At 41.3% G+C, this 23,635-nt stretch overlaps 2 protein-coding genes across 3 annotated transcripts; both read right to left on the reverse strand.

Moving 5' to 3' along the window:
• Window positions 1-1,418: 1,418 nt before the first annotated feature.
• On the reverse strand, window positions 1,419-9,817 carry ACTR8 (actin related protein 8). The gene is made up of 13 exons (XM_054167743.1): window positions 9,629-9,817; window positions 9,249-9,419; window positions 8,078-8,188; window positions 7,709-7,813; window positions 6,952-7,125; window positions 6,338-6,431; window positions 5,687-5,819; window positions 5,372-5,525; window positions 4,773-4,868; window positions 4,073-4,213; window positions 3,389-3,653; window positions 2,912-3,075; window positions 1,419-2,261 (listed from the first exon to the last, which is right to left on the reverse strand). The coding sequence occupies exons 1-13, from the start codon at window positions 9,749-9,751 to the stop codon at window positions 2,118-2,120; spliced, it is 1,875 nt and encodes a 624-aa protein (XP_054023718.1). The 5' UTR covers window positions 9,752-9,817; the 3' UTR covers window positions 1,419-2,117.
• A 2,286-nt stretch (window positions 9,818-12,103) lies between these two features.
• On the reverse strand, window positions 12,104-14,918 carry SELENOK (selenoprotein K). 2 transcript variants are annotated; one of them, XM_009910675.2, is made up of 4 exons: window positions 14,831-14,918; window positions 14,176-14,266; window positions 13,387-13,467; window positions 12,104-12,200 (listed from the first exon to the last, which is right to left on the reverse strand). In XM_009910675.2, the coding sequence occupies exons 1-4, from the start codon at window positions 14,847-14,849 to the stop codon at window positions 12,104-12,106; spliced, it is 288 nt and encodes a 95-aa protein (XP_009908977.2). In that variant the 5' UTR covers window positions 14,850-14,918. The 2 variants fall into 2 exon arrangements, with proteins under 2 accessions (XP_009908977.2, XP_054027984.1); XM_054172009.1 differs by having other exon boundaries at window positions 12,113-12,200.
• Window positions 14,919-23,635: the final 8,717 nt, after the last annotated feature.

Consider the following 23,635-nt stretch of genomic DNA (forward strand, 5'->3'; position numbering starts at 1 on the left):
ATGTTTCAGCACTTTGATCTTCAGCAAGTCTCCCTTTGAAAAAGTGACTCCCTTGAGTCTTCATTTGTACTTGGGCCTTAAAGATTAGTGAACATGTTCCCTAAACTGTTCTTAGTAAACTGCTTAAATACTGTGGCAGTGACTGTGTAAACTTCAAAATAAATAGCATCCTTTATTTCTACACCACTTAATTCTGTATTGTCTCCATTGATCTTGTGAAATGGATAAGCATTTTCACGAAGTACAGTTAATAGTGGGTTTTTGTCATCTAACCTCAAAAGTGGTTGTAGTGCTTAAATATTTCTTTAAAGCACTTTCAAATCCTTTGTGATGAAAAGTACATATAGACATAATAGTAGTCTTACCTTAATTATGTAATGTAATTTCCTTTTCAAGATACACTCAACATTTCATGTTGGTGCATTTCATTAAATGCATCATGGGCAAATTTTGCTGTTAGAAGTATGTTTTTACCATCCAATTTGCATTTCAACTGAGAACAGGAGTTGATGTTTCACATTTTTGCTAAATATTTGTAGGAACAGCTGCATGTAAAAAGGTGTCACTAGCACTCACCATGCAATTCAAGATAAGCATTATAATAGAGAGGGGTAATGTCTGTAAGCAATACTCTCTGCTGCCCTGGTAACTTTAGTCTTAACTAATAGTGAGACTTAGAGACAGAAAGGTGTTTAGGAAGTGTTAATAAATTTACTTATGTTTATATCCTGAACAAACAAGCTGATCAAGTGGCACTATTAGTTATCTAAGAAGCCACTGATAATCCTGCTTTATTGGCTAGATTACAGAATTTGGAAGGACAGCTCATTACACTGTTGTAGTGAAAGATAGCCGCTGTTTTAAGTGGCTTGGTGACTGTAGAACTTGTGATTTCTGTTTCCACAGAAAGACAAGCACCGGCTTGGGTCTTGTTCTCCAGAACACCTGTCCACCAGGCCAGCGTGTGTCCTCCTTAGTAACAAGAAGACAGAAATTCATTATACCTCCCTTAAAGGTTTGACTTCCTTGGTCAGGAATTTGCTGCTGTGTACTTACTGGATGTTGTCCAGCTAGAAGAGGTTGAATTAACTATAGTTTGCAAAAAACTTAATTTTTTTCTTGTTTTGACTGGTCTTTGTGGGAGACAGACAATAAGAAGAAGGGCCTGATTATGAGTCAATTGCTTTCAGACAAGATTATTAGGTGGAAATACCCTTTTTTTTGGAACTCTTAATTAAAAGCAAAATTAAAAGGAAGTCAGTTCTTTCTTGTGTGCTTTGTAGAAACTACATTAATTGATCTTTGGCAGTTACTATATTGTTAGAAGTGTTTTAATATTTTAATCTAGATCATAATTGCAGATAGGGATTTGAGGTGTGATGTGAGGGTGGTGGGAGTCTTCACTACAAGAAAAACACAACCAACCAACCAAATGAGCAAATAGCAGTAAGGATTATTTGTGATTAGAAATGTGCCTGTGCCACAGGACTGAGGTTAGTGCTGGCTGTATAAAAACACATGTAGTTCTTTTGAGTGTATACTAGATTATTTTAAGTAGGGAAAAGAGAGGATAGTTACTATGGATAATGAAAAGCTAGCAAGAGCTTCTGATGATGAGAAAAGGCAAGAAAAAATACTCCACTTCCACGTTCTTAAGTCTTTCCACTGAATAATATAATTTATTATATAAGCAAAATACCAACAGCAAAGAGTAGTTTGGGTTTTTCCCATGATGATAGCTTATTTAAAAATTCCATCTTCTGGTAACATGACAGTATGACTCAGAATAAGCCATTAAACCCTTAACATGCACTCTTCAGATACTGCTTCTGTGTGCATATATCCAGAATGAATTTTGGCTCAACATCTGCCATGTAAATATTTTATACCTCACATTGTCACATTCTGTACATAGAATGCAATGGATGCAATTCAAAAGGTGAAGCATAACAATGCTGAAGACTTTTGCACCATTTTTTGAAAAAACCCAGTTGAAGTTAGTTTTCACAAAATATAAAAATATCTCTCAGCAGAATATCAATACATCTGCACCGTGAAAAGGAGCCACCTGGGGAAAGGAAGTCCCCATTGATCATGTTCCACTGTAAACATACCCATTACCATACAAATGCAGCCCGCTCTCGCAACATTCTGACACCAAAACGCTGCCATTCTCGCTGATATATCCACAGCTCCTGAGTTGTATCAAGGCAGGCCAAAACCGCACCTCCTTTCCATGCAATTAAGCGGGGATCCATATCCTAAATTCAAAACACAGATGGTACGTGATCACTAGTGTAAATTTGCACAGTCATCTAAACTTTTTCCAGCAGTATTCAGCACTCAGAATCTAGGAGGTTCAGGGAGGAGAAAAGAAGTTTTTCAAAATTATTCAGGAAAAAATAGTGAGATAACAATATGGAAAGACTATTTAAAGTGTTTAGAAAAGTCACTCTTTTTTAAGATGCCTTCTAGGAATGTCATGGAAATCCTGCAAAGAAGGCTCTGAAAAATACTCAAGTGTTAATTTTGCAACTTTTGCCTGATTAAAAGCTATTTCCATTTGGCATTAATGCTACGCTTTCTTTTAACTTAATAGCAATAAACCCTAACAAAATTTCTTCCTGAGCAGAATGTTTAACTTCACTGGCCAGTACTAACTGCTTATTTTTGCCTTTAGTTAATAAACACTTCAGCAATCAATACTAGTAACACTCTTGCTGTACCTCTGTAACTTCCTGCCTATACCTGGCGAGTACCATGTTATGAGCTGAAAGCCCTCCTGGTCTTCCTCAGATATGCAACTAATCTGTAGTTTTGAAAGACTAAATATTTTTGTTTACTATTTTGAAGATTTAACCAATTGTAGTTTACTAACAATTTAGCAATTAACAATCAATTAACAGTATACCTTAGGTCTTGTGATGACTTCGACATTTTCAACGACTCTTCTAAAGGAAGGTGGCATTTTGTTGAGAATTCGGTGTTGTAGAAACTCCTGAGCTTTATGAAACATAAGGCCTCCTCCCACTACTAGGATGGAGCTGTACATCTTCTTTTTTGTATCATCAGATGCTGGAATGAATGGATAGATAGAAAAATATTTGTTTTTTTTGAAGTTAATTCAGCCTGTCTTTGTTTTATGAAGAATTTAGTGCAAGTCAAACCAGATAGAAACTGGTGTTTGTATTTAAAATTCTTCTTCAGTTCCTTGAAGATTCAAACTAGCTCAGGAAAGTTCAACAAAGATGCAAGTGTAAGAAACAGCACAGCTACTCTAGAGATAATAAAAACTTAGGAACACGTGTGCTATTTTGGCAGCATGTAGGAGTCAGCACAAATCCACACACACCGACATGTCACAGAACTGTACAAATGTAATTCTTACCGCAGCAGTCAATACTGTGGAGAATGGCTTTGTCAAGGCCTAAGGCTTTGCCTTCAAACTGAGAAATTGCTGTTTTCCTGGACACGTGTGCAGTTAAAGGTTCCTCTGACTCATTGCCAGGGATCATGCAATCACCCTGGGAAGATCCCAGTTCCACTTCTTGTGGGTACATCCTCTCTGAAATGTCTGAGGCTTGACATCTCAAGTCTCCCTCAAACGCACCAGGCTTCGACACAGATTTTCTATCAGCTGTAGCTTTTGAGGACTTAAAAAGGAGAAAACCAGTTGAACTATGAAACTATGAACTGTGAACTATGAAGAAAGATCTTCATCAGGCTACAGAAAAATACGACTTTACTAAACTCCACTGTACTTCTTACCACCTTTTTGCACAGAAAGGTTAAGCAATGTATTATTTAATTTTAATCCTCTTTCAAAGTAAGGCTTTTATTTTGAACTCTACCACATGTATCAATGCCATAATATGAAGCCCTCTTAGGCTCTGAAAATAAACAGTTCTAATTAAGGACTTGTCTAGACACCTGTAATTCTTTACTCTAAATTTACTTTTTAGTGCTTCTGGCCCAAATAACAAACTTTGGTTTCAGAGATGAGCTAATGAGTCCCAATTTTATTCTCCAATTAAATGACACTTAATGACAAATAAAATGAGCATTTACACACCTGCTCCTGCTTACTTTGTGTGGCTAGCAGATAATGTTCATCATGAGGATCCTCAGGGTCACCTTGTGACCTGTGTTGCAGAGTTGTCATTTTTTGTCCAACAATTCCAAAAGTTGCTGGATAAAACAGAGCCATTGGAGCCTGAAGAATGAGAGATTTGACTTGGGTTTATGACAATTTTATTTTTTGGTATTTACTATAATTTACTTCTCACAAGTGAAAATGAAGTACAGTTTTTTTCCCCAAATAGTTTTGTAAAAGGCTTAAGTGCCTTCAGCTCTGTGTAATTAAAAAATCCCCAAGCTGTACAATTTTACATGCATACAGATTTCTTTATACATTCTGGCACTGTATGATAATTAAGTATGCAAATGCAGTTTGTCGAAGAATTACAAAATTAAATGGTAAAGTAAAAATCTTCCATCACTCCTTGCTCTTGAAGGATCAACATGATTATATTTAGTTAAAGGTACAACCATTCTGGCTAATGCTAATTATGAACTCTTGTGCATCCACTAGTGCTTGCAGTTAGGCCCTTCCACACATACAGGAATTAATTTTAAAACTGTCAACAAGTTTATCTTAAGAACAATCCAATAAATCTTGTAGCACTGGAGAGATATAAAATGAGGCCCTGAGCCTGAATGCTAAATATAATTTCTTTAGTTATAAAACCCTCCAACAATACATAAAACATCACCTGTAATTTCTCATCTCCTAATCGGAACTGGTATAATAGAGCTGGAGAATCTGGATGACGAATCTGGAACTCGTGGTCTTGCAATCCAGAAATATCCTAAGGTAAGAAACAAGTAACAAATTTTGTATCTTTTATATCTCTCTAATGACCTGCATAATCTATTTAATAAACTATAGGAAATAACAAAAAGTAACAGAATTGTTCCTACTATAAATTTCATTTACCTATTCTCTTCCTTGTAGCACAAAATGCCAAACCATCTTTCTACATGCCTAAGCCTCTGAAATTAAGGTTTGTGATGATAAATCTTACAAGACTCAAGCTGAAAGCCAGCAAATATGCAACTACTATCAGCTTCCTTCAGTAGTAAGAACAAACTACCTTTCCACAAGTTGAGATTCCTTTCAACTAGAAGAAAAATAAATTATGAATATTTCAAGTCTAAAGCTTCCCCATCTTTTGCCAGTGTTCTCGTGAGTAAATCACTACATTGTATTCCATTTACAAGCAACTATAGACTGCAAAAGGTTCCTCAGAGTAGCATTCTGTAAAGGAAAACAAAAAAATACTTGGGAGAATATACCACCTTCCCTTCTTACCTGGTCTAGATGACAAAATGTTTCCTTTAAGTGCTGAAGCAACAGGCAATCCAATTTATTAGTTAACTGACAGTCTCTATATGGGAATCCTGCTCGTTGCATAAGCCAGTAAAAACACCTTGACACATCAGATCCTCCATATGCGAGGCACAGCCTGAAGCACAGAGATTGTTTAAAGATGCTAGAATTTGTTAAGGTTCATACTGTAACGTGATGACCCTGTTACACAGCTTACAGTAAAAAAAAACCCTTGTTTTTAAAGTTAAGTAAGCATCTAAGTACATGGTTATAATAATTCTGCATATTGAAAGATACCTGGTGTTGCGATGGGAAATGCCATCTTCTACACAGCAAACACTTGTCTTCTGATCTCCTACATCTACTATACATGCACTGCTTAAACCACTTCCAAAAGTGGCACAGACAGACTCCTGGTGCACAACAATTCCTAGCAATATGAGAAAAAAAAAATCCAATTAGTGCCAAGCTCCAGAGCCATGTTGCTGATATTTAAAGGGCATCTCAATGTCTTTTAAACCCCATCCATAGCCTGACTCTGCACTGGAAGTTTGTGTATTTCATGAAGATGAGGTGGGAGGTGGGGCTTACAGATTTTTTTGTCTTCCCCCGCTCAAGTTTGAAGATATTTGCTCCAAACTTCCATTTTCCTTGTAATCAGTATCACAGGGTCTTGGTTACCAAGTGCACATGAAGCGTTTTCCTCATTTTTTCCCTATTTTTAAACCAAATATCATTACTGTTGGCATTAGAGTTATGTTCTTTAAGTAGTTAGTTGTAAAACAAGCTCAAATTTTACTGTGTGCTTTCCTTTCAATCCACCTTTAACTCTGTAAAAAAACACCTTCACGTTTGAATCACAAGTTTAATTCTTTCAGAAGGGAAGCAATAATATCTACATATATATTCTACTGAAAGTAAGACTTGCTTGCTGATGTATGATTTTACCTGAGAAGCCCATCTTCATTAGGATCATATTTACCAGTTCTTTCACATGTTGTTTATTATAGATGTCTGGAATTAGTAAAATGCATCTGTAATACTGAAGATAAAAACAGTAAATTAAAGAAAGCTCTCAAGTTTATATTTTTGACTACCTAATGCTAAGGAAGAAAACATGTAACATAAAACTTATTAGAAGCAGCAAAATTGTGGAAAGGGTTTTAATAATTAAAAACATTAGTTCAGAATAAGTACCAGGTTAAGAGTTCATAAGTCACCAAAATGTTTAGAAGTACATCAGACAGGGAAAAAGTGTCTTAGCAAGAAGTAGAAATTATGCAGGAATTAACTACCCATTCCTCAGCTGACTCCTTTTTAGTCAACAAAACCAATCCCAAACAGACTAAGACTGACATTTCTATAATGGAATTTCCAATCTTCCTTGGTAGAAGTTCTAAACCAGTTTTTGTCTTAAAGACATGCACAAAATTCCGAGTGAAATCTTAGGAACCATGCTCACCAGAAGAAAGAAATTATTCATTAAGACAACCACCAGTAAGAGGCTTACAATAACACTAACAGAAGTGGATACAGCCCACATGAATGTGTTCACAGCTCACCTTTAGGTCTTTCAGTGGTATTTCCAGGTATTTTTGTATTGCATGTGACCAAATAACTTCAAGATCTGCTAGCACTGCAGTGAGGGAGCCACCAGGTCCTGTGTGGAGATTCAGCTGCCCTCTTCTAATAGGCCAATGTATATTATAAGAATCTAGTGGATTAACATACAGTGCCTGAAAATAAGAGATGATGTTACACACTGTATATAGCAATAAGTATTAGAAAGCTATTTCAGAAGCAGATAGAAGACATATAGCAGCATTCACACTGATGTAGCAGCAATGCAGTGGATTTCTTTTCATCAAGGCTTGAATTACAAAGCATTAATATAAAAAAGGCATTAAATACATGTTTTAAATTGTTTGAATTTTCATATTCATGGACATCTACTGAACATAATGGTCTATTTTTCCACTCTCTCGAGTTAGTAACTAAAATAATGTAGAAATTCTTTGATGCTCATGAATACCTAATTACTGAGCAGTGATTTCTTGATTTTTCTCTTAATCATACCACATGGGCAAAGTTCTCACCTAGTCCCTGCAGAGGAACTGATTTACAGCAGCAAAGGATCCAGGACACTAGTTAGGCAAATGAGGGAAACCTGATGAATGATAGTACATGGGTTCTTATATATTGTTTGATTAAATGTAGATGCCTTTCAGTACATGCTAGTGTACAGCAAACTGCTATTGATTACATAGCTACATTAAAACATAATACAAGAACTCATTTCAGCAGGAAAATTAATCTTACCTCTTCTCCTACCAAAAACTCAGGGTGATTTGATGTGTTTGTCCACTTGGCCCCAGAGCTGTGATCTAAAATTGCTGGCCGCATCTGTCTGTTGTATGACCTTGCCTGAAATGTAACCAAAACAAACACTGTTGATAAATATTTTACCAATCACTCTGTATATGCATGAAAGAAAAAAGAAACACCCCTCCCCACCCCAAAGAAGCATTTTAAATCTCCCTTTTCTCAGATCTTCAGAGTTAGGTTACACAATAGCACTATTCATATTTGCTGTATGTAGGAGATTTATTTATGTCTATTAAAACACAGCATCACACCAAATGACTATATGAAAAAGCAATTTAATAAAGTCTTCAGAAAATGAGTTACCTGATCAGGTGACACCGGTATACGCCTTGCACCATTTGACATCTTCTTGGACCATATAGCTTGGTCCACCATTTTAAGGCCATTTTGTCTTTGCTCAGTACTTTCAGGTTTCTAAACAAAGCCCACAAAAATGCAATGTAAACACTCTACTTTCCAACTACATGTTTGTAATACTGAAGCTGTTATTAAACAATGAAATCATTATTGTGGTTGATAGACTGTAGAAAGGACAGAGGTTTGTACAGTGTAAGATGGACATATTTATTTTTAAAGAAACTTTTATATTAGAATTCTTAGTGCCTATTTGTATAAGACAACTTGAATCTTAACTGACTGCAACAGCTGCTGGACTTCAGAATGATGAACTCAGGATGTTATCGATTTAACTACAGATATATTAAGTAGGTGCAAAAATGCTTAAATAGCTCTCAAGTATTTAAAGGTGAAGTTTAAAATTCAATACATAAATTTAATTATTTTTTTTTTAAAGAGTCAAAGCATTAATAAGATAATTACATATATTTTTTTAGCAGGTTAAACTAAAATTACTGGCAAGATTAAGTTACAAGCCAACTTGTAATGAATGCATTTGCAAACGGAGCAGTCCGATTCTAGTTCTACAGATGACATTCTTTAACAGAAATACTGAGGGTGATATCACCACAGAGCAAAGAAATCACATAATCACAGAATACATCCAGTTAGAAGAGACCTAAAAAATCATCTAGTCTAACTCTTGACCCAGTACTGAAGTGTCAACACTAAACCATGTCCCTAAGCACCAGGGACAGTGACTCCACCACTGCCATGGGCAGACTATTCCAATATTTGATAAACCTTTCAATGAAGAAATATTTCCTAAGATCCAGCCTAAACCTTCCCTGGCACAACTTGAAACCATTTTCTCTATGAATACAACCCCCCAGCAATTTATTAGATTTAGCTTACTGTGAACAAAAAGCCCTAACACTGACTGGCACAAATCTGACTTCAGGAAGGAACACATCATAAGTGAAGAAAGTGTGGTATGTATTCCTCTCTAGAAAAACATAATGCATGAGGGCCAGCTATGCACTACACAACTGAAAACTGCAACAGAAACACATCGTTAAAACATCCGATTTAGCAAGTTTGGAGGACGTGCCGCTGGTGCATAGATAGCGCTGCTTACATTGAGCCCTTCCCTTAGGAGCCAGCTGTCTCTGTAGGCCGTCTGTCCTTGCTGCTTGTGCCGCCGCGCGATGACATGAGGAATGCCCACGGGTAGCGTGTCCGTGGCCCTCCCGAGCCGCAGAGTCGTCGAGCCAGGATGTATCACCACGATGAAGTTGCTCTGGATTTGCTGAAAGCACCACAGGGCGCAGGGCAATGAGCCGCTGGCCCCACCTGGAGCCGCCCCGCCCGGCACCTCCCCGAGCCCAGGCCTTTAAAAGGCCGAGCCCGGCCCCCTTCCGCTCCAGCGCAGCCGCCAGGACAGCCGGAAGAAAATGCTGCCTGTAGGAGCCGTCGTGGCCCTGTTTCTCCCCGCTTCCCCCGACGGCCGGGCCTCACCTCCTGCAGGGACTCGGGCACGGCGGCGGGGACGATGGGACGCTTGACGCCACGCTGCTCGCGTTCCCGGTCGCGCTCCTTGTCCTTTCCGTTCTCCGCCTCTCCCTTCTCCGCCTGGGTCATACTCTAGGCCGTGCGAGCAGCGCCAGGCGGAAGCCGCTCCTACAGCCGCCGAGAGGCGTCGGGTCCGGCGTTCGCGCGGGGCGGAAGCGGGCGGGCCCGGGCGCGGCGCCGCCCCTCAGGCAGGTACCGTGGCAGGCTCGGAGGAAGCTGGCTCGCTGTCTCGGTTTTCCTTTCAGCGGCGCCTGACCCGGGCACCCTTGGCTCCGCTCGCAGCTGAGCGACAACGCCTGTGGGGACGAGCAGCGCTCAGTCGAAACCCTGCACCCCTGCGGGGGTTGTCTGGCAGCAGTCAAACTCCGCCAGCTGGGTTGTTAGTGCAGGTAGGACTGGAGGAACCGTAATGCAGCCCTCGGAGCACCTTACAAATGTTGCCTATAAAAATACCATAGTACAACTGCTCCGTGCGTGAAGCACTGTGAAGCACTAACGATGGCACACCTAATCTGGGGGCGGGAAGTTCCTTTTATGATAAAACTGCAGAGATGTGGTATTTCAGTAGAACTGCGGGAGATACCTTTATTAGACTTAAGGCTGCTGTTACTCAGCAAGATGGTTAACTTTGTGTTGGGTACATGCAGTGAGAGAACCAGCAGAGGGGGGATTTCACCATAACTAGCTGGCAGAAGTCGGCTAATCAGTAGATGCTTATGTTAACAAAGACGCCGTGCTGGTTGTTACTATTTCCTGCTAAGGAGATTAGAGTTTTAAGTAAGAGCTGTTTTCAAGAGCTGCTTATAAAACAGGCACGTTATAAAATATATTATGGGCCTTGAGGAAGTGAGTTTGTAAAGGGCAGAGATTGTAGAACAGTTATTTCTAAATTGCATTTAGAGTATCATGATAAAAATACAGCAAATTACAGAATGTTAGTACTGACATAAATGTAAAACCTCTTAGGAAGCACTGCTTTGAGTTTGACTTTTGATGGACTGCTTTAAATGTGTCCTCCCTCATTTGAGTAGAAAAGGGCTTACTGTACTTAAGACAGTTGGTTTTGTGTTGTATTTTATCTCTAAAAATGATGAGAACCAGCCTTGTGACAAGCCAAACATAATTTACTTATTACTTTAACTACAGTAAAGTGTTCAGAAATTGTACAAAGACTTTAGACAGTAAACATGTATTTAATGAAACTGTGGCTCAGTTACACTGGATCCTTGAAGAAGGAGTTCCCAGGACAACTTCATTAATCTGCTTACTTCACAGAACAATTTCCAGTTAGGCATACACATTCACAACATCCACATTCATTTGGTCCACCACTAAACTCTTCTTTCCTTTCATCTTGCAAATGTGTATGCTTTTGCCTGCCTCTTCAGCAGGCATTTACCTAAAAGATAAATTATGGTACATTTGAAGAGAAGGTCTTTATTTGTACAGTACAGTTATGCAGGTAACTAAATTATAAGCAATCATATTTTTAAATAATTAAAGGCTCAGAACTCTTGTTTCTGAGTAGGTTACACATTGCTGTTGTTACCCTAAAGTCTTCCTCACAGCCTTTGCTAGTTTCATGTCTAGGCAAAAAGTTGAACGCCATACAAACAAAACCAACTAACCAAACAGAAAATCTGCAACCTTATTTTTTTTTTTAGGGAACTGAAGCACCAATGTATATACTTATTATTGGAATAGGAACTTTTGTTTCCCCCCCCAAATACATTAATAACATGCATTTTATTTCTTATAACTTTTGTTACAGTAACAAGGGAGAGTGACTCTTGAAAGAGAATTGTTTACTTAGAAGTACATTACACTATATTATATTCAGTGTTAGGTGAAACTTTTACCATGCAAACTAATAAAACAATTTGAACTCAGGCAGCTGAGAGAAATTAAGAAATCAGGCCTTTTTAATCATTTTTGTCCCATTCTAAGCAATCCTTATTTTTCTTGCACTAGAATTCAAGATTTGCATAGCTGTATCACTGTAACAGGGAAAAAAAAATTTCTAATAGTCTTTTACCAACATTATTGAATTCCTTCTACTGAGAAATATCTAAACAAAAATCCTCATGTGTCATGTAAGAACTGTTAGAAATGCAAAGTTTCAGCCATTCTTGACAGGATTTTAGTAGCCAAACCCCCTGAAAAGTTAAATCTTTTTTTATCAGTTCTATTAAAACATCTTTGCTGTATTTGGCATATCCAATTCTATGCAGTTAAAAGGAAAAGCTCATTACTTCTGCGCCAAAACCTTTCAATACCCCCTTTCAATTTTTTTGCCCCCTAACTGACGGATCTAATCACTTTGATTCTCTTCCTGCTTTGATAACTTTGGCAAAAGGAGGATGAAACATTCCATGTTATTTAATTAAGAAAAGTTCAAAGCAGGATACAGCATATTTGGAGTTACCTTCCTCATCCACCTCCAGCCATTGGTGGTGGACTGGGGCCTCCACCCCAGTGATTTATTTGACCCATCCTACGTCGAGGTTGTGCTGGAGGCCTGAAAAGAAAGCAAGGAAAACAACATCTACTCAACTGACATCGAACTGTTAAGCTAGAAATCTAATAATACCACTATCTCTATATTATAGTAATTAGAAAGTTAAAACCTCTGGACAATTTATTTTGGTTTCATGTGGCCAGCTGTAAAAAAAGGAAAAACGCCACAAAACCCCCAACCAACCCTCACCCTCTCCTGTGGCAATGCCAGCAATGAGCAGTGTGAGCAATCTGGCAGTGCAGGCCTAGAGCCTGACATGGTGGTAGGCCATGCTCAGCATAAGTGCAGAGCCAGCTAGCAGTGTACCAAACGGTGCTGTGCCTGCAGCATGTAACTAAACCAAGGCACTGGTAGCTATAAACAAAGAGAGTTATCTTGGGACAACAGGACATGCACCTGCATCAACAAACCTCACGTGTCATCAGTAGTTGGACCAATAGTCTATAATAGTGTGATGTGTGGTTGCTCATAGGGAACCAGTGAGTCCATGCCAACAAGGCACTCCCAGTTTATATAAGTTGCAGAAGTTCCCTTGCTATGCACTTCGGCCTTTCCTATCCCTTCTTCCATGCTTTACTGTGCTATACTCTCACCATAGGCCTGTGCCATAGGCCTGCAATACTGGAACAATAAAGGATCGATACTCGATCATATTGGTCAGCTGTATTGACTCCAATCTCTGTTGTCACTCTCCCCCAAAAAAAAATTAACCAACCAAAAAAAACCCCACCCAAAATTCCCAGCCCCACTTTCACAAAACTTATGCAAACTGCTGTAATTAGTCCTATCTCAGAGCTACAGCTAACTGGAGCTTTAAGACAATCCTACAAGTCAGGCAAGCTATGAATAAGAAACATGGTAACTGAAGTGTTTATAGAAATGGTATCTGTATAACTAAGTGGTTTGCTCTATGTGTAAGTAATATACATGAAATGACTGATGTAATGTAAACCAATGCTAAGTACAATGAAATGCAATGAAGACTCATATTGTCTATTAGGCTTGAAAAATGGCTTCAGTGAGAGTTAGATGAGACTGTTATTGCAGCTATCCAAAGCTGTATGTTACCAACATGTTTCAGACCAAATGACTTGATTCACTGCAAATCAAAATTATCATCTGAATACACTGTCATTTTGCTGAGAGAGGAAAAAGATTCTGAAATAGTGTGAATATAAAAAAATACCCTCTTCCATCATTGTATCTTGAATAGGAGGAAGATGTGTAGCCTCTTCTTCTCAAATCTGGTTGAATAATACTCTGGAAACTGAAAACAAAAAACCAACAAACAGGAGTTAGGTGAATCGATTGCTGGGTATAGTTTATGTGAGATAAGAAAAGGCCTGAAGAACAGTTAAGTAGTGTCTAGGAATTAACAGTCTATCTTCTCAAGATTGTTGTTGTTTAATAAGTATTTTCCTATGTATGAATCTAAAATCTGAATTAATTCCAAATTACAGTGAGGCTCAAGCCATGATAGTTTTCTGATATGCCAGAAATGTATCATATATAAACATGTAACTGAAACAATGAAGGCCTGCTGAATACACCTTTTAGATATATTTCAAGATGCATTTTATAACTTTTTGTTTCTTAACTGTCTCTGACCTGTGGTCATAAATTTGTGATTAATACTGTGTGATTACTTATCCAAAGCCAGAATCTATTCTCATCAGTAGAAATTCTCCAAATAATCTCTCATTTGATCAGCTATTAGAAAATAGCTGTTTAACAGAAGTTAAACTAATTTGACTGTAAGTTAGCATCACTTTTCTTTTTATTAAACATGGTATAGTGTTTAATAACCAAAGCCTCACATTCACAGAAAAGCTTTCCTATGTGTTTTGGGGACAGTAGAGATGGAATACTAGAGAGTAAATGAACATTTTTACTGTTGTGTTACTAACAGCAATGAGTAGTTTCCACCTAGGCAAATCTAGAATAAAGCTCATTAAAAGAATTAATTTCTACTTACAACAGAACCACAAAATCTGCTATCGACCAGAAGAAATCTGTTATAGATGACAAGCGCCAAGGAGCCCGACTCTGGCTATCCAACACTTGTCCTGTAACACATCAAGATATAAAACATCCTATGATGTTTAGTGTTTGACAGTGTGCAGTACGTAACACAAAAACGTATCTGCTGAGTCTAGAAGTTGTAAACGGCACGGAGAGATCCTGCTTCCTGGGCAATGAGGTTAATTCGCTACAGGATATTTTCCAAGTACGTCAAATAATCGATCACCATCACCAGATGCTATGTTCGGGTAAACCTATGGAAAACCACCAGTGCAATCTCTGGTTTCCCTCTAAGTGGTTAAGCCGCTTCTCTGTTATGATCCTGATGTCGGCAGCACACACTTAAGATATTTCAAAGTCCCTAAAAATGTTTGGGAGCACGTAAGGCTCAAGCCCAGGCCGCAGAGAAGGGCGTGGATGTGGCGTTGATAGGGCAGTGGCAGCAGGCAGCCGTACTGCTGGCTCAGGGGAGCGTCCCGGCCAACGTAGGCACCACCCTGCCCAGTGCAGGCCCGATGCCCTCCTAGCTCGCTGTCCTGGCTCCTGCCTGTCCCCCCGCCGCCCCACTGCGGGCACAGGGCGCGACCCTCCCGCCAGCGGTCCCTCACCGTTAGAGATGTACACCATTGCGGCGGCCCCTGCCCCTGCCCCGTCAGCTGCCCAAGGCGCCTGCGCGAGCGGGGCTGCCGGTTCCTCGTTTCCGGTTGACGGGGCAGAGGGGAAAGGGGCGGTGGCTGCGCTGGGCGGTGCGTGTCCGCGGTCCCTCGGCACGCTGGCTCGCGGGTGCTTCTTACCGCCGTTGTGCCGCGTGGCTCCCTGCAGCGCCTCCGCGCGGGCCGTATGCTCCGGTGGCGCGTCTCCTCACGCGGAGCGGCTGGTTCTGGTGCCGGAGCTTCCGCGCTGTGCGCCATGAGCGTACGGTACCGCTAGCAGTAACATGAAATAGCCGCAGTTAGTATGCGTAGCTTTCCATAGTTAGCTTCCGCTGAATAGTAAATAAAAGCTGCTGCGTTTGGTCTGTATCAGCGCCTGTTTTTTCTAGTTGTTAGAGCCTTGTCCATCCCCGTGGATGCATCGTAGATCTGATACTATGTGTGATTGTGTGACCTTATGCTGTTAACATGAACGCCAAGTTTATACATAAAGTGAAAACGCCACTTAAACCCAGTCTAAAGTATGACAAAAGAATACCTTTGTATTAGTATGCTAACATGAAACCGATATACTCTTATTTTTAAATTACTTTATTAAATATACTTCGCTTTCACTAGGCTCTAAGACAAACCAGCAATTTTCTTACATTTAAAGAAATACCTGCACAAGTTGTAGGTATATTTACCAAGATGAAAACAATAAAGATGGATGATGCCAAGGGGAAGACAATGTGAGTAAGCAGACATAAAGAAGATGATGAACAGAAAATTGTCATTAACAGAATAACCGAGTAGGTAAGAATTTTCCTCGTTAGCTGAAATGCTGGAATGCAGGGAAGGGGAGAGGAGTTGGCAGCCTTTGCATTGATAAGGAATAGCAGGATTTTTCAGTGACTTACTTCTGCTAGTCCTAGACAAGATGGTTTTTGTATAAGATAATGGACACCTGGATGATATGTATACTTCTGCTATTTTTAGATAGATAACCTTTGTATAGATAGGAAGCATCTGGACTTGTCTGCAAAATATTGACATACCCCTGGCATGACAAACATAACTTTTTGTATAAAAGTTTGCCCAAAACTGTCTGAAGATACACAGGTCTTTTGAAGTTACTCTACCTGTGTCCGGTGCTGAAATAGAAGCATAATACAAGAAAGTTGCTGAGTCTCTTGTGTACCTTTCTCTAAGTCAAAAATACTGTAAATTTTGTGGATGAATGAAAACACATACAAACCCACTCTGACATAGAGAAAGGTACACAAGAGACTCAGCAAGTTTCTTGTATTATGCTTCTATTTCAGGGCCGGACACAGATAGAATCATTTCAAAAGGCCTGTGTGTCTTCAGACAGTTTTGGGCAAACCTTTATACAAAAAGTTGTCTATTTGTCATGACAGAGGTATGTCAACATTTTGCAGAAAAGTCCAGGTGTCCATTATCTAATACACAAACCATCTTGTCTAGGACTAACAGAAGTAAATCACTGAAAAATCCTGCTATTCCTTATCTATGCAGAGGCTGTCTGCCAACTCCTCTCCCCCTCCCTGCATTCCAGCATTCAGCTAACGAGGAAAATTCCTATCTAGTTGGTTATTCTGTTGATGAGAATTTTCTGTTCATCAATTCCCCCTTTCTTAGAGCCAAGAGTATATTCCTATACTATATTTTCTTCAAATAATGTCCTGTTTCCAGCTCATGCCTAAGTTTATAATTTTTATACTTCTGGTAGGATTCTATGCTACTCTTTCCAGCACACATAATTATCTTAACCAAAACTAACAATAATATTATTAATAAAATAATCATTACAATTCCCAGCAACAGCTGTTTAAGCCAGAGCATATTGGGCATCCATGAGGTTAACTCTTCCCAGAGATCTGATAATCCATATGACGTATCATCCTTGCTCACCTCATGTAATACTTTCCCCTGTTCCCATATATTTTGTACATCAGTTTTAATTTGTCCTGACTTATCTACCTAGGTGCAACAAGTGGTGTTTATCAAGGTGCACACCCCTCCCATTTCAGCTGTAATGATATCCAAAGCCAGCCTGTTTTGCAGTGACACACTGCTCACAGACTTAACTTCCACCTGCAGATTCTGCACCGCATCAGCTGCTGAATTAGCAATGATTGCCATTGGAGCTGATATATTTACTATTGCTTTTTCAAGTTGTGCAACGCCTAGTGCAGGGATCAATGCTCGAACAAAACTGTGATATCCAGTGTTGTATCTGACAAGGGGATTTGCTGTCCTTCTGTGTCTTCTCCAAAGAGTTCTCCAATATCCTCTAGGCAGGATCTCATGATGGACAGTGAGTTGTGGGGTTAAGTAACCTGCAGTGCAAACTCCTGTCCATTTTGGGGGTAAGCTTTTTCTGGCATACCCATCTCCACATAACCACCCCTATCCATAAGGGAGTAAGCAACTAATTTGACTTAATAGGGCTACACCAGCCCCTACAACATCCAGCCTGTTTTCTTTAGAACAGGTACAGCCATTTCCCTGAACCCATGGACTGGCACCTGAGACTTCTCCAGGGGAAGAGTAATTCCAGCTGCAGCCCAACCCTGTTAAGTTTCGCCATCCTACCTTATTTTCACTATTTTCATTGCTTTCTACAAAAAGGGTTGGTGAAGGTTCTACAATTAGTAAGTCAAACTTTGGACCCAGGCTTTCTGAGCTATCTTTCCCATGCTGGCAATTGTGGAAGTTACTATCAGATGTAGTCACCCAGTGTGATGGCCCCCAAGTCCAATTCATTGAGGCTACCCCAAATAAAGGGGTCCTCATTTGGCCTCGAGGAAGTTCAGTGCATATCCAACAGTTAGAGAGATTAGTTTGCAAAGCCAATTCTTGACTAACATTTAAGTACATATTTCCTTCCCATCCCTCAATAGTATCAATCAACAAACAAATCACAATTATTGATACAACTTGAGCTTCAGGGGCCCCTGGGATTCGAGTTTCCATTCTCTCGCTGAGGTCTTCTTGACTCTGGTGTGGTGAATCCAAGCAGCTTGTTCCTTGATTTTGATGGCTGTGAAGGATGTCAGTAACACCTGGTATGGTCCAGTCCACTTGGGCTCCAGAGGGTTCTCTGAAAGAGATCTGATATAGACATAATCTCCAGGTTCCACATCATGGACTGGTCTGTCTAACCCTCTCACATTGGTTCCAATCACCTGTTTGTTGACAATGCTCAGGTTCTCATAAACTTGCTGAACATGCTTGTTCAACATTTCCTCTCTAAATTGCCCTGCTTCAGAAGGGTCCATAGTGCCTACTACATAAGGTCTTCCAAACAGGATTTCAAATGGGCTCAACCCTTCCTTTATTCTTTGCTTAGTTCGAATTCGCAACAGGGCAATTGGTAATGCTTGTGGCCAAGGCAGGTTTGCTTCCTGTCCAATTTTTACTATCTGATTTTTGATTAAGTGGTTCATTTTCTCCACTTGCCCACTCGAATGTGGATTGTAGGGGGTGTGGAGTTTCCAATCAATCCCTAAAATTTTGCTCACCTGCTGTACCACGTTGGCCACAAAATGAGGTCCCCTGTCTGAGGAAATAGCAGCAGGTACCCCAAAACAAGGTATTATCTCTTGTAACACTGCCTTAGTAACCTCTCGTGCTTTGTTTGTGTGGCAGGGAAATGCTTCTGGCCAACCAGAGAAGGTGTCAGTGAGTACCAACAGGTACCTGTATCCCCCCTTTCTTGGGAGTTCAGTAAAATCAATTTGCCATTGTTGTCCTGGATAATTTCCTTTGCTAATTTGTCCCAGTCTAACTCCTCTTCTTACTTTGGGGTTAGCCTTAAGACACACCTCACAGTGCCGGGTTACCTGTTCTACTGTGGTGTATAACTTCCATGCTATACACTCCTGAACCAATTTTCAATACAGGGCTTCTGCTCCCCAGTGAGTCTTTGCATGTTCCATCTGAACAAAAGCCCAGAGAAGGTTAGTGGGAATGATTAATTTCCCATCCGGTGTCCTGGCCCAGCCCTTTCCTATCCTATTCCCTGAAAGGTCTTTGATTAATTTCTGATCCTCTGTGCTGTACACAGGTTCTGGCTCTTTTTGCTCAATTGACAGTTTACCATCTGGGATCAAAACAAACTCTGACACCTTCCTCCCCTTCCTGGCCACCCTTTTTGCTGTTTCATCTGCCAGTCTGTTGCCTCTTTCCTGACCAGTATTCCCTTTTTGGTGTGCTTTGCAGTGCATTATGGCTACTTTGCTTGGCTTCTGCACTGCTTCTAGCAGCCTCAGTATTTCTTCTGCATGCTTAATACCTTTTCCTTGAGATGTCAACAGTCCTCTTTCCTTCCAAATGGCTCCATGGGCATGTACCACCCCAAAGGCATACTTGGAGTCAATCCGTAGGTTTGCACTTTTCGCTGGGGAAAGCTCAAGGGCTCTGGTGAGTGCTATTATCTCTGCCTTTTGAGCGGAGGTGTTACTTGGTAGGGCTTCTGCCTCGATTACCTCTTCTGCTGTAGTTACAGCGTACCCAGCTTTTCTTTCTCCCTGAGTCACAAAACTGCTTCCATCAGTGTACCAGTTATGGTCTGCCTTTTCCAGGGGTTCTTCCTTCAGGTCAGGTCTGCTGGAATAAGTGGCCTCAATTGTTTCCAAACAATCGTGAATAACTGGTTCTCCATCACCGCCCTGGAGGAAAGAGGCTGGATCGACAAAGTTAGCAACTTTAATTTCTACATCATCCTGCTCCACTAGGATGGCTTGGTATTTAAGAAATCGTTGTGGAGACAGCCAGTGTCCGCCCTTGGCTTCTAGAACAGCAGAGATGGTGTGTGATACCAGGACCGTGATCTTCTGCCCCATCGTGAATTTGCGAGACTCTTGAATGTTAATTGCAACTGCTGCCACGGCCCTCAGGCATCCTGGCCATCCCTTGCTTACCTCATCCAGTTGTTTAGAGAGGTATGCCACTGCCCTTCGGTAGGGTCCTAAGGTTTGTGCTAGGACTCCGAGTGCTATCCCTTGGCTTTCATGGGAATACAACAAAAAAGGCTTAGTGACATCAGGTAGGCCTAGTGCTGGTGCCCTCATCAATTCCTCCTTTAAGGTATGGAAAGCTTGTTCAGCTTCCCCATTCCATTGCAAGTCCTTATCAGTCTCTTTCAATAATTCATAGAGGGGTTTCACAAGCAGGCCATAATTATAAATCCACCACCGGCACCACCCTGTCATTCCCAAAAAGGTTCGGAGTGCCTTTACTGTGTTTGGCAGGGGGATAGAACAGATGGCCTCCTTTCTTTCGGGGCCCAGCACTCGTTGTCCTGCTGTTAATTCCTATCCCAAGTAGGTTACTTGCTGCTGTACTATTTGGGCCTTCTGTGGGGAAACTCGATACCCATTCAGTCCCAGGAAATTCAGCATACTCACAGTCCACCTTTCACAATCCGTCCTGGTCTTGGTGGCCAGCAGGATGTCATCTACATACTGTAGCAGAACTCCATTGCCTTCTGGCTTGTTCCACTTTTCTAATTCTTTTGCAAGCTGATTTCCAAAGATAGTAGGACTGTTCTTAAATCCTTGAGGCAAGACTGTCCAAGTTAATTGACACTTTCGGTTAGTTTCTGGGTTCTCCCATTCAAAGGCAAACAGTGGCTGGCTCTCGGGGGCCAGGGGTAAACAGAAAAAGGCATCTTTTAGATCCGAGACGGTAAACCATTCTAATTCTGTTCTTAATTGAGTCAAGAGGGTGTATGGGTTTGCCACCACAGGATGGATATCCTTTGTTATTTTATTTATAGCCCTTTGGTCCCGCACTAACCGATACCCTCCAGCTGGTTTCCTTACAGGTAAAACTGGAGCATTGTAAGCTGATTCACACTCTGTTAGCAGCCCATACTTTAAGAATTTTTCTACAATAGGCAAAACTCCTTCCCTATCTTCTTTCCTTAAAGGATATTGTTTTAATCTAACTGGTTGAGCTCCAGGCTTAAGATCTATTATCACAGGTAGGGCATTTTTAGCCCTTCCAGGCTGCTCAGTGTCCCAGACTCCAGGATATACTTGATCTTTCATGCTTTCTCTTATTCTGTTTTTCTCTTGTCGAGGGCTCATTAATGCAAGACTTAAAACCTCAATCAACTGTTCCTCCCTTACTCTGAATTCTACCTTCCCCTTGTTAAATTCAATTTCAGCTCCCAATGCTTCCAACAAATCCCTCCCCAGCAATGACTTTGGGGCATTTGGCATATATAAAAATTTATGTAAGCCCCATGTTTTACCATATTTATATTTAAGAGGTTTAAAAAAATATGCCTTCTCAGTTTGACCTGTAGCCCCTACCACAGAAACATAGCTCTCATCCAAAGGCAGCAGTGCTTGAGTTAAGACTGAAAAGGTTGCTCCGGTGTCCACTAAGAATTCCAGTTTATTTTCTTGTTCCCCTAGCTTCATTATAACCAGAGGATCTGCTAGGGTATTTATAGTCTCCTCCGGTCCTCCCTAGTCATCCTCTTCTAGTTGTGCCTGAATTCTATTTTTCCTTTTCCTCTCTGGACATTCTCTTTTCCAGTGTCCCTTCTTTTTGCAGATCGCACACTGATCTTTTTCCAACCGTACTCTGTTAGTCCCTTTAGTCTCCTTACTTTCCTGTAACGCTGCTACCAACATTCTCTTCTCTTTTCTCCTATTTTCTTCTTCCCTGTTGGAGAATACTCTCCATGCTACATCCGAAAGTGCCTCTAAATCCCTTCCCTGCGGGGGTGACAACTTTTGCAACTTCTTTCTGATATCACTAGCAGATTGCCCAATAAATAGTGATACCAGTTGTTGTATACCTGCTTCTGATCCGGGGTCAAGAGAGGTGTTTTTCCTCATGACTTCCCTCAGCTTATCTAAGAATTCCGAGGGTGATTCACCAGGCCCTTGTCTGACCGAGTATAACACAGACCAGTTAATTGTTTTCGGAATGGCTTTTTCTATTCCCCTGGCTACGAACTCCCGGTATTCCTCCAATCTAGCCCTTTGCAGGGCATTGTTCGTATTCCATTCCGGATTTTGGAGTGGAAATACGTCTCCAATGTTTGCCCCCCCCCCCCCCCCGCCCCGGGTTTGAATTCTTTCTGTTGCTAGCTCCAATCCATGTTTTTCAACTAATTGTTTCTCTGTTTCAGTCATTTATTCTAATAGTAACTGGATATCGTCCCAGTCTGGATTGTGCTGCCTGATCATGAATCGGAAATGTGTAGCCGTGCCTGTGGGATCGTGACGATAATTTTTAGCCTTTTCTCTCCAACTATCCAAATCATGACTTGTAAAAGGCACCTTAGTCCAGACTGGGTCCCCCTCAGGCCCTACTGCTTGTCGCAGGGGGGCTTGAATGAGTGCCTGGGAAGCCGGGGCATTTGCTTGCTGTCCTCGGGTCCTTCTTGCCACTGGGCTTCCCTGAGCATAGCTCTGGGAACTGACTCCGGTGTCACTCTCCGAATTGCTGCCACTCCCAGAACTTCCTGCATTATTTTCTGAACTCTCTGTCACTACCCCTTGCAATTTTCCTGGAGATTGATAAAATTCAGGCAGGTCTTTTAATTCCTCAAGTTTAAGACACCTCTGCCCTATGCTACACGCAGAGCAACACCTTTTCAATCTTGTCTGCCTCTTATTCTTGGCCTTGTATGCTTTTTCCAGGGCCAAAACCATTGGATCAGAGTGAGCTCTGATACCACAGTCCCTTTGAAACTCCGGATGCTCTCAGAGATAGAAAAACATGTCAGCATATATTGCCTCATCCCATTTCTTTTCTCTTCTTAAAAACAACATCAATTGCAGTAAGGTATCATACTCCAGACTCCCATTTCCAGGCCATTTCTCTCCACCGTCTAATTTATATAATGGCCACCACCGGGTACAATACTTAATTAGAGTCTCTTGATTTGTTGACCCTCATGGGGGGCCTCCAATTTCCCCCCAGTGGGCAATTATACAACCAAGTGGGCTATGTCCTGGGATCTCACTACTTTGTCTCCCTCCCGTTTTACACAATACAACACAGTACTGTCTTTTTACAGCACACAGAACACAAAACAAATACAAATACAATTACAACAATAATGACCGGTCCTTACACAGGTATTGGCCACACACACTCAGCCACACATTCAAAACCTAAACAGTATTTCTAATACTTTGTTCTTTAGGGACCCTCTTGGCCCCTCGCACACTTAAACGATACTTGTAGTTCCCTTTGGGACCCCCCTGGTCCCACACTACAAACAATGTTCATAATATATAAACAATGCTTATAGTTCCCTTTGGGACCCCCCTGGTCCCAACCCAAGAGCTCTTTTACCTAGGGGTGCAATAAATGCCTCTCTCCCGCGCAGGGCGTCCCCTCGCGCCTTACGGAGTTACCCCTTTTATAGAAGCAAACCTTCTCTTAGCTGGCAGTCTTGTCTGTTCCTGCAGCGATCTGGTGAGCAGCGGAGGGGAAGGTGGGGGAAGGGAAGGAGCCCCAGCCAGGCCCCACCCTGGAGGTGGAGCTGACGGCCCCGCCCCAGGCCCCCATTTGCCGCTACCGGCTGAACGTCAAGACCAGGACCCCCGAGGGAGACTTCGCAGCTCCCTTCCTGGAGGGCAACAACTTCATCCTGCTGTTCAACCCCTGGTGTCCAGGTGGGGGCAGCGCGGCGCAGGGGGTGGGCGGCAACGGGGGAGAGAGGGATTTGGGGGGAAAAAGGGAGATTTGGGGAGAAAAGGAGAGGTTTGGGGGGAAAAAGAC

This window comes from Dryobates pubescens, chromosome 1 (assembly GCF_014839835.1).
Source record: "Dryobates pubescens isolate bDryPub1 chromosome 1, bDryPub1.pri, whole genome shotgun sequence".
NCBI classification, from domain to species: domain Eukaryota; kingdom Metazoa; phylum Chordata; class Aves; order Piciformes; family Picidae; genus Dryobates; species Dryobates pubescens.